General features: G+C 41.5%; 1 protein-coding gene across 4 annotated transcripts in view; it reads left to right on the top strand.

Annotated features, from left to right (window-relative positions):
* The window catches only part of srfbp1 (serum response factor binding protein 1), a 238,468-nt gene that overhangs the window by 94,049 nt on the left and 128,100 nt on the right, over positions 1-16,319 (top strand). For 3 of the 4 annotated variants that reach the window (XR_011889516.1, XM_072281453.1, XM_072281454.1), the window contains one exon: positions 12,808-12,880. Coding sequence is in view for 3 of the 4 variants with exons in the window: in XM_072281453.1 (XP_072137554.1) it covers positions 12,808-12,880 (73 nt within the window). In the remaining variant the exon portion in view is untranslated. Of the gene's footprint in view, positions 1-7,916; positions 7,936-12,807; positions 12,881-16,319 lie in introns of those variants that run through there. The other variant, XM_072281455.1, reaches the window with a different exon arrangement.

The following is a 16,319-nucleotide window of genomic DNA, read 5'->3' on the forward strand; positions in this document are numbered from 1 at the left end:
TGCTTTGTTCATGATACTCTTGCATTAAAATAGACACATCTCAAACCTGCAGTCTAAGTGTATCCCTTTTCTATCACCTGCCTATTTTTCCTCTCAGACTGCCTACAAGCTTTCCTTATTTGTGAGCCAACTGTCCCTTCTTCTGCCCCTTCAGTTCGGTTCCCACCCCCTGGCAATTCTAGTTTAAACACTCCCCAGTAGCCTTAGCAAACCTCCCTGCCAGGATATTGGTTCCCCTCAGATTCAAATGCAACCCACCCTTATTGTATAGGTCACGCTTGCCCCAAAAGAGGTCCCAAGGATCCAGAAATCTGAATCCCTGCCCGTGCTCCAATCTATCAGCCATGCATTTATCCTCCACCTCACTCTATTCCTATACTCACTGTTGCATGGCACAGGCAGAAATCCAGAGATTACTACCCTTGTGGTCCTGCTTCTCAGCTTCTTTCCTAACACCCCATAGCCTGTTTTCAGGACCTCCTCCCTTTTCCTACCTGTGTCATTGGTACCAATATGTACCACAACCTCTGGCTGTTCACCTTCCTACTTCAGGATATCGTGGACGTGATCAGAAACATCTCGAACCCTGGCACCTGGGAGGCAAACTACCATCCGTGCTTCTTTCCTGCGTCCACAGAATCGCCTGTCTGACCCCTAACTAGAGAGTCCCCTGTCACTGCTGCCAGCCTCTTCCTTTCCCTACTCTTCTGAGCCACCGGGCCAGACTCTGTGCCAGAGGCGTGGCCACTATCACTCTTTCCCTCCCCCCCCCCCCAACAGTACTCAAACAGGAGTTCTTATTGTTAAGGGGGACAGCCACAGGGGTACACTCTAGTATCTGATTCTTGCTGTTCCCTCACCTAATTGTTATCCGCCCTTTGGTCTCCCGAGGCCCCGGTATGACTACTTGCCTATACCTCCTATCTATCACCTCCTCACTGGCGCAGATGTGGTCGTCCAGGAGGCTGGGAGTCTCCCAGACATCCCACATCCGACACCCAGAACAGAACACCAGCCTCGTAGGCATACTTCCTATTCCTATTCTTCACAAGTAACTTATCTTACCTCGACCCGTTGAGCCAAAGCTCTCCTACTCTGATTCCCTCTACTCTGATGCCTGTTCTATAAAGCTGTCTTCTTTATAAATTCTTCCGACCAGTCTAACTTGCTGACGTCCATGTGCCTGCTCAGTCGTGCCTCGATCAAAAAAGTAATGAAGTAATTTAAAATTTACTTCATTATGGCATTTTTGCAGAATACTTTGGAATGTTTCCAGAGTTGTGCGCTGTTCTTTCTTTTAAAACTAGGAATAAAGTTGTATTGAACTTGGAGAGCTTCCCTGCTGCTATATGATGCATTTCAAACCTACCAAATAGTGAAGAATTCTGTAATTGAGTACTATTAATTTAACTTTTGAAAGTGCTTCAGTTTATCAGGACCAAGTTACTGCAAATAAAATTAGTTATACTGACTGTGAAATGAATGAGCCAATGTAGCAGTTTAATCTAAGCCATGATCCAATCAAGAACATGACCGCAAAATATAGGTGGCATTTCAGTATACTGCCTCATAGAGAATGCCATTTTGGGAGGTCAAAATCTCAAAGCTCCATTTCAAGAAAGAGCAGGAGCATTGTTCCTCATGACTCAGAGTAACCTGATCATTATCATATGAGGGGTGATTGATAAGTCCGTAGCCTAAGGTAGGAGTCAATTTTAGAAAACCAAGCACATTTGTTTTTCAACATAGTCCCCTCCTACATGTACACACTTAGTCCAGCGGTCGTGGAGCAGACGGATCCCTTCTTTATAGAAGTGGTCCACAGCAGGGGTGATTGGTAAGTTCGTGGCTTAAGGTAGAAGGAGATGAGTTATTAAATTCAAACTGAGTTGAACTGCACGTAAGGAGAGTGTCTTGGACCTCCAGGTGGTCCATAGCAGGGGTGATTGATAAGTTTGTGGCAGGTAGAAGGAGATGAGTTATACAGCTCTCATTACATGCACGTGCAGTTCAACTCTTTGAGTGAAAATGTAGAAAGTTTGCAGTTTCTCCTCATCGCCTGTTATCTTAGGCCACGAACTTATCAATCACCCCTGCTGTCGACCACTTCTGAAGGTCCAAGACGCCGACCTCTACAAAGAAGGGATCTGTATGCTCCACGACTGCTAGACTAAGTGTGTAAATGTAGGAAAAATAAATGTGCTAGGTTTTCTAAAATTGACTCCTCTTACCTTAGGCCACAAACTTATTAATCACCCCTCATATTTGGTTGTGGGACTTTTTAACTGTTCTGCTGTCTTTCTTGCATTACAATGGTGAACACATTTCAAAAGTGTTTGATTAGCTTTAAAGCTTTTCCCCAGATATCACGAAGTGCTATATAAAATTAATCTTTGTTCATTTTTGAATTGAGTTTTGGCATTGGGTTGTTTAATTATTTGAAATTTCTCTATCCAATATTTTAGTGAGGAATTGAAGTAGTTGAGAGCAGAATGTTCATTAACCTTCTGTGGAGTTGTTTAAGTTGGTTTGATATTTTGCCTTTGTTATAATCTGCAATATTTTTATTTGCTTTTCCTTATGTGTTCTATGAAAGAATATAAATTAAGTCAGCCTTGATATACATGTTAAGCTATACAGGTTTCCCCCGCTATCCGAAGGTAGAGCGTTCCTATGAAACGGTTCATAAGCCGGAATGTCGTAAAGTGAATAAGCAATTACCATTTATTAATATGGGAAAATTTTTGAGCGTTCCCAGACCCAAAAAATAACCTACAAAATCATGCCAAGTAACACATAAAACCTAAAATTACAGTCACATATAGTAAAAGCAGGAATGATATGATAAATACACAGCCTATATAAAGTAGAAATACTTTTCTGTAGCACTATCTAGCGCAGCGAAAATCTCACGGCAGCACCCTCTGTGGAAACGCTCTCGGCAGAAACACGGCGCAACAAGCACTCTCGGCAGAAACACTCTCTCCAGTAACCTTTAAGCTATGAAGCTGCCAAATCATACCAAATAACACATAAAAATACACAGCCTATATACAGTGTATGTACAGTGTAGTTTCACTTACCGGAATTGGGAAGACTCCAATAAATTGCAGTTTCGCGACAGTTAAACAGTTGCTTATATGAATAACCTGTAATCTGTAATTACTTTCTTCAGCTCTGCTGGGAACTTTTCGGCAGCTTCGGTATCAGCCAAAGCACTCTCTCCAGTAAACGTTAAACTATGAAGCTGCCCTCGCCTCAGAAACTGATCAAACCACCCATGACTACCTTTAAATTCCACTTTCGCAACACTTCCATCAGCATCGTCCAGTGCTTTCTGTTTCAGCTTATTAAAAAGACTGACAGATTTCTCCTTAAGTGTAAGAAAACTTAATGGAACACCACACTTTGTACACCCATCAATCCACTCAAGCAATAGACTTTCCATTTTATCCATTATTGGATGCCGACTAAGAGAGACCACTTTGCTACGAACAGAACCAACAGTAACATTGGCAGCTTTCAAAATTCTTTCTCTCTGCGTATAAATAGTGCGAATAGTGGACGCAGGCAATTTGAACGCACGGACAATGTCCATAATCGTTCACCACGATCGAAACGTTTAATTATGTCTAGTTTTACGCTAAGTGTAACACCCTTACTAGCTCTTTTAGGCTTTTCCGATACCTCAGAACTCATCTCGCTAAAGGATGCGCAAAATAAATCGAGGTAAGGCACGTGTTTAAGCAACGGCGGCTAGAATGCAGTTCCGGGGGAAGAGCTTGGCTGTTCGGGCGCACGCTGCTTTTCATAACAGTGAAAACACCTTCTGTTAGTGAAAACAGGTAACTAATGTAGGTCTTTCGTAACAGCGAGGTGTTGCAAAGCAAATGTTCGGAAAACGGGGGACACCTGTATAATAATAATGTTGATCAGCTCAATCTTTCCAAAATGTTAGTGTTGCCAAATCCCCAAATCCAAATTTTTCAAGGATCCCATCTTCTGAATTTTAATTAAACTTAAATTATACAGTTGACAAAAGAATATTGTCAACACATTTTTGAGGTAGAACCATTAGATACAGGCCCCTTTCAAGGATTAGTATTCAAATGTGATCTTACTTTAAAAGGAAAAGGGAAGCCTATGATCCTACTAAGTGAAGATCACAGCCACCAATGGTGGAACAATTAAATTTGGGGTTGACTGCGAGGGTAGACTTGGATGACCACTGATCAAAAGGTTATAGGAAATCACAAGGGCAGGGAAAATCGAAGGAAGAAGAGGAAAGCAGTGAGAATTTTACAAACAAATAATTAATTCCCATGAATTTGAGACTGGAGGTTCTATTTTACCAATTGAACCACAATGTGACCTCATAATAGTCAGAATTTCACAATCTGGAATGAAAAATCTGGAATGTACAGTAAATAATGTAGTTTGTCTGCTTGTGGTTTACAGATGTAACAGAATAATAATGTTGCTTTAAATAACATCGCTTAGATCAGGGTTTCAGAAAGTGGGGTTCAGTAAAACCCTGGGGTTCAGTAAAACCCTAGGTTTCCATGAGAGATTGCTAGGGGTTCCATGAGAGATCATGATTTAAAAAAAAAATAAACATTGTTTTTTGAACTTCATGCATAGCTTGATGCTTGCGCTCGCCCTGGTGAGCAATGACCGTGCAACTTGGACCATGTTGATTTGGTTGAGCCCATTCTCAGTTTTTGATGCAAGATAGGCAGGGCTATTAATAATTGGTGGTCACTATATTGCACAGAGGGGAGGACGGTAGGCTGATGAGCAGCGTGTAGTGCATTTTTCGAGCATTGAATTGGGCTAGCCCAATTTGGGCTATGACATCAGCTTCTCTCTCTCGAATTATCTCCCCCAACTTCCCCTGACGTGCCGCCAACTGATTTATGGGAGCGAACAAACCAGTGGTGTAGTTGAAAATTGGAGGGAAATTTTCATTCCAAATATGGTCCAGTGTGGCGATTTTTTTTTTTGTTTGTTTGAAGAGGAGGTGTGAGATGGAAGAGGAGGATTAGGCCTATGGACAATTCTGATGAGGTTAATGATGGAGAATTACAATCTTCGTCATTTCACTGCACTAGTGCAAAAATGGACTCAAAAACAGTCCATCTTTACAATGAAAGGTACTTATCAATGGGTTTTACTTGGACTGTTGAGCCAAGTTGTCCTATTCCAATGTATCTAGTCTGTGACAAATAACTTATAAATGTAGCAATGGCTCCAGCAAAATTGAAATCACACTTAACTACAAATCTCAGCCATATGACACGTAAAGGTGCTAATTATTTTAAACAACTATTGAAATCTCAAAGCAAACAGGTTAAGGCTTTTGAAAATAAAGTCACAGTCAGTAAAAAGATTCAGAAAGCAAGTTGTTTAGTACCTTTAAGACCAGCTCACTGGAGAATGTTTCTTAAAAAAACTGTGTGCAAGCCTGGACAAAGAGCATACCAATCTCCTGCTATATACAGAGAACCAGTGGCTTAACAAAGGAAGAGTTCTCAACAGGGTGTCTGAGCTGAAAGGTGAACTGCAGGATTACTTGCAAGAGAATACTATGTCAGGTTTTGGTCACTGCTTTGAAAATGAAGAATGGCTGCAGAAACTAGCCTTAATACTTAACGTGACATCTGGGAGATGGAGGGATCTCGGCTAAGTTTTGTCATCAGAGCCACTTATGACCTCCTACCCACACCCCAGAACCTGAACCAGTGGTGGGGAGAGGACCCCGCTTGCTTTCTTTGTCAAGCACCTGCATCACTAAGGCACATTTTAACAGGATGCACCATGAGCCTCATCCAGGTGCGGTACACTTGTCAGCATAACCAAGTTCTCAGACAGCTGGCATCAATCTTGGAACAGAGGCGAATCACCACAAATGCTCTCCCACAAACATCGGCAAGAAATGTCCATATCACACGATTTGTACCAGCAGGCCAATGGCCAGAGCACCATATAACATCAAAAGATGTAAGCATTCCGCAGGTTACTCAGGATTGGAAAATGGACGTGGACTTGGAAAAAAAAGCTTGTGTTTCTCCCAGACATTGTAGCTACAACACTCCGGCCAGTCATGGTCCTGTGGTCCACAACAGCCAAGCTGGCATATGTTGTGGAATTGACAGTATCATGGGAAGATGGTGTCGAAGAAGCTTATGAGAGGAAAAAGACCAAGTACTTTGAACTGGCAACTAAAACTGCCCAGAATGGCTGGAAGACCAAGATTTTCCCTGTAGAAGTGGGATGCAGGGGATTTGTTGCTACACCTGTGACCAGTCTATTGAAGAAGATGGGGGTGAGGGGTCACTCCCTCCAACAACAATCAAGTCCTTGTCAAATGCAGCAGAAGAAAGCAGCAATTGGATTTGGATTAAAATGGAAAGACCACAACTGGGCTGCAAGATGAAGACAGGAGGGTATGGAACTGAGGGGGGTGTATCTGGGATGCCAGGTAGCACCGTTGAGCCCTCTGGAGACGTCGTGGACTTATCAACAAAATGTCAAAGAAGGAGTGTGCCCACCTGATGACCCCGATGATGTACCCACCCTCCCACCCTCCCACCATGTCACCACTCCAAGCCCACTCCCAACTGCAAATCCAGGAGGATGACAGCGCACGTGGCCACTTTGGTGATGAATATCTGTTATCTGTCAAGTAGGGGACCGTGCACAATCCTGATTTGTGAGAGCACAGTGGAACATCTGGAAAACTTCTGAAATGCTTGCTTTGCTGCCGCTGTTACTGTGTGGTAACCGGAAACTCCGGAGCTGAAGGCCCTGGAATCCTCAGCTTTGCGTGTTTCAGCCGCCAGGGAGAGGTTGAAGGCACTCGGCAGAGGATGGCGCTCGGGAGGCTGGTCGGAAGCTTGGAGTTTTCGGACGGATAGACTCAGGGTCAGCTGCTTCCAAGGTATTGGCAAGTTGACGGTGCCTGGAGGCTTATGGTAGGGAGTTTCTCCCTTTTGCCGCCTGCTATTGGGGACTTGGGAGTCGATCGACTCGGGACTTTGAGACTTTTTTTTTTACTGTGCCTATGGACTGTTCTTTATCAAATTATGGTATTGCTTAGCACTGCTGTAACTATATGTTATAATTATGTGATTCTGTCAGTGTTAGTCTTTGGTCTGTCCTGTTTTCTGTGATATCACTGCAATGCATGTATGCATTTCTAAATGACAATAAGAGAGGACTGAGTGTTCTCCTAATCTTAAAAAAAACATTGAGAGTGCCAACTTACCATAAGCATTAAAACATTAAGTCCTAGTAGTTCTACTACAGGCATTTTTCATTATATAAATCAGTTGAACAAGTCTCTGCAAGGCCCTGGAGAAAATATTTTTACTTCAATTGACAATATTCTTGGATTTAAAAGGGAACTGAATCTTTGGAAAAATTATGTTGCAAAAGGAAATCTTGAAATATTTCCACTGCTACTTGGGTGGGCTTGAGAGTAAGGAAGGCTATCAGAAAGTCTCGAGTCATATTGAAGACTACCTGGAAGAACTGCAAAACAACATTGAACAGTATTTTTCCGTCCTTCTACACAAGTATATGACTGGGTGAGGGACCCTTTCTCTGAATCTTCTGCTCGGCCTGAGAACTTGACTTTGTGAGCTGCACTCTGATCATGCGCTAAATATGAGATTTACTGACCTGCCCCTTCACAAGTTCTGGATTTCTGTGAAAGAAGAATATCTCACCATTCATATTTTGCAATTTTCAACTATGTGAGCAAGCCTTTTCTTGTTTAAAAGCATCAAATGCAAGGATAGAAATCAGCTCATTTCATTTGAAGTGAAATCTGTGTTCTTATCTCAATTCAATCCAGAATTGAGAAATTAATTAGTTTTCATTATTGAGTTTTTAAAATTTATGAAAGGAGAAAAAAAAATAATTTTAAGAAAGGTAAGCTAAACTTAAATATCTTTTACAAAGAAAGGTTGGCTAAAAATTCATTCTATACTCAAAACAGAATTGACAATTATTTTTAGATTATTTTATCTACAGTTTACTGATCATGCTAACGTGCCATGAGCTGTTGTTATAACAACTTTTATGCAGGGGTTCCCTGAGACCTGAAAATTATTTCAAGGGTTCCTCCAGAGCAAAAAGATTGAGAAAAGCTGGTTTACATTTTCAGATGGTATTACAAATCTAAGCAAATTTTGTTCCCAGAATTTGGGTAAAGAATATCAGACATGGAGTTGTATCAGATGTCTCTAAGCTTTTGAAGAGGCACACAGGAATGCGATAGATCAGCTGGTTGAGTGGTGGTGAAATGACAGCCTTGCACTCAACATCAGTAAGAGGAAGGAATTAATTGTGGACTTCAGAAAGGGAACACATACCAGTTCTTATTGAGGGATCAGCAATGGAAAAGGTGAGTAGTTTCGGGTTTCTGGCTGTCAACTCTCTGAAGCTCTATCCTGGGCCCAATGTACTGATGCAATTACAAATTAGGCATGACAGTGACTATATTTTGTTAGAGTTTGAGGAGTCTTGGTATGTCACCAAAGACTCTCACAAATTTCTGCAGATGTACTGTACATTCCAACTGGTTGCATCACTGCACAGGATTGGAAAAAGCTGCAGAAAGTTGCAAACAGTGAGCTTCATCATTGGCACTAGTCTCCCCAGCATTGAGGATATCCTTAAAAAGGTGGCATCCATCTTTAAGCATTGTAATTAGTCAGGACTTGCCCTCTTCCTATTGCTACCATCAAGGTGGTGGTACAGGAGACTGGAGAGAGACATTCTTAAGCCTGAAGATGTATGGGAGGTTTGGATCGCTCCAAGAGCTAAGCCAATTTATTGAGATTGAGAACTGCTTCGGGCTGGATGACCCAAGCATATTGCTACTCCAGGGCCGGGTTCTAAAGGATGGTACTACCCAGTGCTTGGACAATTTTAATATCGTTCCACAAGCCCACTGTCCCGTGATGTTAATTCATCTCATGATGGTAAAGTGCTCCAGGTTCTGTGCTACTGAGACCGAGGCTTGGGCCTACTCTGGCTGCTCCAGGGAGCAGATCTAAGGACTCTGTCTAGATTGGAACGTTGTCGCTTGCTTCTATTGTTTGCATGATTGTTTTTTTAAAATTTTTTGTGCTCTGCGCAGTAGATTTGGTTTTTTTTATTTGATTCTTCGAGTTTCTTGCTTTGTGGCTGTCTGTAAGCAGACAAATCTCAAAGTGTATAATTTATGTTATTTGATAACTCAGCAGGTCAGTGAACATCTATGGATGCGTCTGCTCTTATCAGATTTCTTCCTCATCAGCTCTTTACCTTTCCTACCACCTGGCTTCACCCGTCACCTAGCCCTCCTTCCCCTTCTCCTACCTTTTTATTGTGTACGTATATATACACATACAAAACTATATGTTATAATTACAGTTGCAAGAAAAAGTTTATGAACCCCTTGCATTTAACTGGTTTTCTTCATTAATTACTTATAAAATGTGGTCTGATCTTCAAAGTCACTAAGTAGTCAAACACAATCTACCTAAACTATTAACACACAAACAATTGTACTACTTCTCATCAATGCTGGGTACACCATTTAAACAATCACAGTCCAGGTTCAAAAAAGTATGTGAACCCCTGGGGTCATGCCTTCTACAAAAGCTATTGAGATGAGATTGGTGGTGTGGGTTGTAGCGATACCCTGCCCTATAAGAAAGACACACAAAGTCGGATTTCTTACAGAGCCTTCTCTTGAGGAAAATCTGTTTATGTGCACCGTGCCTCGATCAAAACAACTTTCAGAGGACCTTAGATGAAGAACTGTAGAGATGCATGAAGCTGGAAAAGGCTTCAAAAGCATTTCCAAAGACCTGAGTGTTCATTAGTCCACAGTAAGAGAGATTGTCTACAAATGGAGGAAACTCAGTACTGTTGCTCCTCTCCCTAGTAGTGGGCGTACTGCAAAGGTCACACAAAGAATACAATGTGCAATGCTGAAAGTGAAAAAGAACCCAAGGTTAACAGTAAAAGACCTGCAGAAATCTCTAGAACTTGCTGAAGTCTCTGTTCATGTGTCCACTACAAGAAAAGCCCTGAGTAAGAATTGTGTTCATGGAAGGACACCACAGAGGAAACAACTGCTCTCCAAAAAACACCTCAAGTTTGCAAAAGACCACCTGGATCTTCCACAACACTTCTGGGACAATGTTCTGTGGGAAGATGAGACAAATATTGAACTTTTTGGCAGAAATGCACACCATGGGCTATGTTTGGAGGGAAAAGGGCACTGCACACCAGTACCAAAACTTCATCCCAACTGTGAAGTGTGGTGGAAGGAGCATCATGGCTTGGAGAGGCTTTGCTGCCTCGGGGCCAAAACTACTTGTAATTGTTGAGGGAACAATGAATTCAAAATTGTACCAGGACATTTTACAGGAGAATGTCAGAGTAGCGGTCCGTTGCTTGAAGCTTAATAGAAGTTGGATGATGCAACAAGGCAATGATCCGAAACACGAGTGAATGGTCTGACATTCCTCCTCACGGTTGTGCAAGTCTGATCAGCAGTTGCAGGAAATGTTTGGTGGAGATTATTGCTGCTAAAGGAGGTTCTACCAATTAATAAATACAAGGGTTCACATACTTTATCCAGTCTGGACTGTGAATGGTTAAACAACATGTTCAATAAAGATATGAAAAGTGCAATTGTTTGTGTGTTAGTAGTTTAAGCAGATTGTGTTTGTCTATTATTGTGACAAATGAAGATCAGACCACATTTTATGAGTAATTAATGCAGAAAACCAGGTAGTTGCTTTCATCATACACTGGGTTGCTCTTTACAGTTACTTGAGGTAACCGTAGCCTATGACCAGGAGCACATGTCGGGTGGTGCTCAACCTTCATAGTGTCTTGACCCTTAACCACTACACGCTGGTGGGTCAGTAGTGACGGCTAAGTCACTGCCCATCTGCTGCTGACTTCTAGCTCAACTCTTATCACCTGCTTGATGCACAGCAAGAGGCTCTTTCTGCTTCCTCCCCCATCATGTGAGCTGTTTGGTTCTTGCCCTTTACATCAAGGCCCAGTGCAGTCAGCAACCTCCATTCTGACCTTGCCTAGAACCCCCTATGGCTGACTGATGCCTGGTCTGTGGCTGAGTTAGCGCCCACTTTTGGCCTAATCTTTTTGTGACTCCTGCTTCGTTTATTAGCTTGTCATCAGAGTCCCTCAGTGCTAACATAACTCTACACTTCGCCACTTTGAACTCCTCCACTACCAATGACACCGGGAGCTGTAGCTGGCCTGATCTTATGTAGAGCCCCACTGAAGAAAAACTTGGGGAGGATCCCCAGCCACCGCTGCAGGTGCTTGTTGACTTTCCTCTTGATGCCTTCTACAGTGGTCATAGGGAACTAGTACACCGTGAAAAGCCTTGGGAGAAGACCGTGTTGGTACACCCATGTCTTAAATTTACCAGGGGGTCCAGTTTTGTTGATCATCTTCAGCAAGCATTCACAAACTGTTTTGTGTATATATTATTGTAATTTATAGGTATTTATTATGTATTCCATTGTGCAGCTGCTACAAAACAACATACTTCATGACGGAGGCCAGTGATATTATACCTGTTTCTGACTAATCTTTAGAAATGCATTTTGTTGTTTTGTATGGTGAATAATTTCTTGAATGTTATGTAACTAGGTACGAATTTTGATTTTTCAAATTTCAAAAGCAAAATCCTTTTAATGTGATGTATTTATTTTGATAAGTGCCAATTGCAGTAGGATAACGTGTCATTCACTTAGAGAGAGAGAGAGAGAGATAAAAATGGATGCAGACTTGACATGCAGGAATTACATCTTGTCATCTTCAGAAGTTTTCTGATGACTCTGCCATAGTTGGATGCATCAGCAAGGGAGATGAGGCTGAGTACAGGGCTACGGTAGGAAACTTTGTCACATGGTATGAGCAGAATTATCCTGCAGCTTAATGTGAAAAAGACTAAGGAGCTGGTGGTAGACCTGAGGAGGGCTAAGGCACCGGTGACCCCTGTTTCCATCCAGGGGGTCAGTGTGGACATGATGGAGGATTACAAATACCTGGGGATACGAATTGACAATAAACTGGACTGGTCAAAGAACACTGAGGCTGTGTACAAGAAGGGTCAGAGCCGTCTCTATTTCCTGAGGAGACTGAGGTCCTTTTAACATCTGTTGGACGATACTGAGGATGTTCTACGAGTCTGTGGTGGCCAGTGCTATCATGTTTGCTGTTGTGTGCTGGGGCAGCAGGCACCAACAGAATCAACAAGCTCATTCGTAAGGCCAGTAGTGTTGTGGGGATGGAACTGGACTCTCTGACGGTGGCGTCTGAAAAGAGGATGCTGTCCAAGTTGCATTCCATCTTGGACAATGTTTCCCATCCACTACATAATGTACTGGTTGGGCACAGGAGTACATTCAGCCAGAGACTCATTCCACCGAGATACAACACTAAGGAAGTCATTCCTGCCTGTGGCCATCAAACTTTACAACTCCTCCCTTGGAGGGTCAGACACCCTGAGCCAATAGGCTGGTCCTGGACTTATTTCCTGGCATAATTTACATATTACTATTTAATTATTTATGGTTTTATTACTATTTAATCATTTATGGTGCAACAGTAACTAATTTCCCTCGGGATCAATAAAGTATGACTATGACATTCCTTTTTCCACTGCAATGTCCTTATTAATGTTATTTTTATGTGGGAATCTGAATTTTTAGAAACTAAATTTGCTTAATTAACATATCTAACTGCATATTTTTATGTTTACAGAGGAACACAGGATGCTGTAATGAAGAATCTGCGACGTGCAGAAAGATTATTGGAAGACATCCACACAATGAAGGTATTTGGTTGTGTACAAAAACACAATAACATTAGGAGTAAGAGCAGGCTATCTGATTCCTCTAGGCGGCTCTGCTATTCATTTTTTTAATGGCCAATTCACTCAGGCTTCAGTCCATCTTGAGTGCCAGTGCCCCACAGCCTTGATTTCACTGAACTTTCAAAAATTTATCTGCCTCCTCTTTACTTCCTCAAGCAATCTAGCCTTCGCCTTCCAGATGAGAGAATTCCAGAGGGACCCTATATTATGTAGGAAAGCCCTTTCCACTCAACCAATGAGACAGCAGCAGTTTGTGCATATGTTTCTTTGAGGGAATTCAGAAAATTTGTCGTAATAGAGCATTTAAAAAATGTTGTTGGAGTTGTTCAGATGTGAAGAATTTTTGATATGCTGCAAGCAATTCATCAGCCTTAGATGGCATCATCATTACATTTTCTTGGTTTCCACTTTAAACAGACATTCCCTTGTTATTTAGACCACTTCTCCTCTGCAACTTCAAACGCTTGTTTTCTTTTCCAGTTATGATGAAATATCATTACCTTGAAGTTTTAACTCTGTTTCTCTCTCTCCAATGTTGCTTGATCTACAACTTTTTCCTGTTTTTCCATCAAAAGGTACACTTCATTTCAAGCATTTCTGGAATGTTTAAAAATTCCACTTTTATTTGTGCCATCTTCCTTTTCATTACTTCATTCTGTGCACATCAAAGAAGCAAGACTCTTTTGAATTCCATGTCAACAGTCCAAAATATGTACATTGTGAGACTTTGCATTTGTATCTTCAAATCTTTGGGAATGGTAGGTATCATATGATATACTGTTTGAGTCACAGAGGCAGAGAGCACAGAAATGGACCCTTTATCTTGTCTTATCTGTGTAGACTATCTTCAGGTGTTTTCCAGCATTCAGCCTATGCCTTCTGTGTTTGAATTGTCTACCTAAATTTTGCAAGAGTAGAGTACATGCCTCTTCACCTCCTCAGGCAATGGTTCCAGTTTTCAAACACCTTTTTAAGTCTGTCATCTGATTCCTAAATGGACATTGAAGCTTTGGACACTACCTCGCTTTTTTAAAAAAATATACAGTATTTTTGTTTTTGCACATTTTTAAAATCTATTCAATATACATAATAGATTTACTTTAATATTCTGTTTTATTTTATTTATTATTGTTATTATTTTTCCCCTCTCTGCTAGATTATGTATTGCATTGAACTGCTGCTGCTAAGTTATTAAAGGTCACGTCACATGCCAGTGATAATAAACCTGATTGAAAATGTGCCGAGGTGGTGGGAAGAATTTAAAAAAAGATAGGATGAACTCATGCTCTCTTGCCAATGTAATAAATTCATACAATGTAATCTCCCTTCATCTTTTCATGTTTTCAAAGCACCTCTGCTAAGATGGCCTGCTGTACAGCATTTGTTCTGTAACTAGCATTACAGTTTAAGGAATTTTGTGTGGAAGTTTATTGAATCACCTGTTGCTAATTAATTTTATCATTGTCATTTTGACTATTCAAAAGCAAATTTTTTAGAATCCTAAAAAAACCAATCGTAACAGTATCTGTTAAATGCACATGCTCTGAAGTATATCTATCTCATACTCTTTTTTTTTCTCTTTTTCCTGTCCCACCCTTTCTTCCATTAATCTGTCACTCAGTACATCTACATAGTCATAATATCATGGAAGTTCATAGCACGAAATGTGCTTTGTCAGCCTATCTTATTCATGTCACTCAAAGGAAGAGCTGGTTAGGATAGCCTCACTTTCCATCTCCCGGTATAAAGCACCTCAGTTGTTCGTGCTGGTTCTTTTGAAATGCGGCAGGCATTTCCTCCCCCACCTTTCTTGGTAAGGGGCTTCAGACACCTGTACAGACATACCAGTTAGGAAACCACCTGTCTATTCACTAATGCTTTTCTGTATGAGCCAGTTTTTGAACTATCTTCAAAAATAGTCATGTTACTGATGTCTTTCTAATCAATTTACTTTATGCAATTTTGTCACATGTCTTGCTAAAGTATAGACCATAAGACATGGGAACAGAATTAGGCCATCTGGCCTGTCAAGTCTGCTCTGCTATTCAATCATAGTTGATCCTTTATTCGACAACTCAGTCCCACTCCCCATAACCTTTGCCATGTCCAATCAAGAACCCATCAAGCTCTGCCTTAAATGCACCCAATGAACAGACCTCCACAACTTCCTGTGGTAATAAATTCCACAAATTCAGCACCCTCTGGCTAAAGAAATTTCTCCACATCTGTTTTAAATGGACACCCCTCTATCCCGGGGCTGTGCCCCCTTAGCCTAGACTCTCCCACTGGGAAACATCCTTTCCACATCTACTCTATCTAGGCCTTTCAACATTCAAAAGGTTTCAATGAGATTTCTCCCACCCCCCAATCCTTCTAAATTCCAGCGAGTACAGATCCAGAGTTATCAAACATTCCCCACATGATAAGCCTTTCATTCCTGGAATCATCCTTGTGAACCTCCTCTGAACCTTCTCCAATGCCTGCACATCTTTTCTTACATGAGGAGCCCAAAACTGTTCACAGTACTCAATGTGAGGCTGCAAGAGTGTCTTATAAAGCCTCAGTATCACATTCCTGCACTTGTATTCTAGACCTCTTGAAATGAATGCTAACATTGCATTTGCCTTCCTCACCATTGACTCTACCTGCGAGTTAACTTTTAGGTTGTTCTGCACAAGGGCTCCCAAGACCCTTTGCATTTCAAAATTTTCGGATTTTCTCCCTATTTAGAAAAGTCTACACATTTATTTCTACTACCAAAGTGCATGACCATGCATTTTCCAACATTTCACTTGCCACTCTCTTGCCCTTTCTCCTAATCTGTATAAGTCCTTCTGCAGCCTACCTGTTTCCTCAACAATATTTGCCCCTTCACCAGTCTTCGTATCATCTGCAAACTCGGCAACAAAGCTATCTGTTCCATCATCTAAATCATTGATATACAGCATAAAAAGAAGTGGTCCCAACACCAACCCCTGCAGAACATCTTTAGTCACTGGCAACCAACCAGAAAGGGATCCTTTTATTCCCACTCGCTGCCTCCTACCAATTAGCCAATGCTGTATCCAAGCCAGTAACTTTCCTGTAATACCACGGGCTCTTAATTTGGTAAGCAACATCATGTGTGACACCTTGTCAAAGGCCTTGTGAAAGTCCAAAAATGCAACATCCATTGCATCCCCTTTATGTATTCTACATGTAATCTCAAAGAATTCCAACAGGTTCGTCAAGCAAGATTTTCCCTGAAGGAAACCATGCTGACTTTGTACTGCCTTGTGTCACTAACTACTCAATAACCTCATCCTTAACAATTGACTCCAACATCTTCTCAACCACTGAAGTCAGGCTAACTGGTCTATAATTCCCTTTCTGCCTTCCTCCACTTGCAGTTTTCCAGTCC

Source organism: Mobula birostris, chromosome 17 (assembly GCF_030028105.1).
Source record: "Mobula birostris isolate sMobBir1 chromosome 17, sMobBir1.hap1, whole genome shotgun sequence".
Taxonomy (NCBI): domain Eukaryota; kingdom Metazoa; phylum Chordata; class Chondrichthyes; order Myliobatiformes; family Myliobatidae; genus Mobula; species Mobula birostris.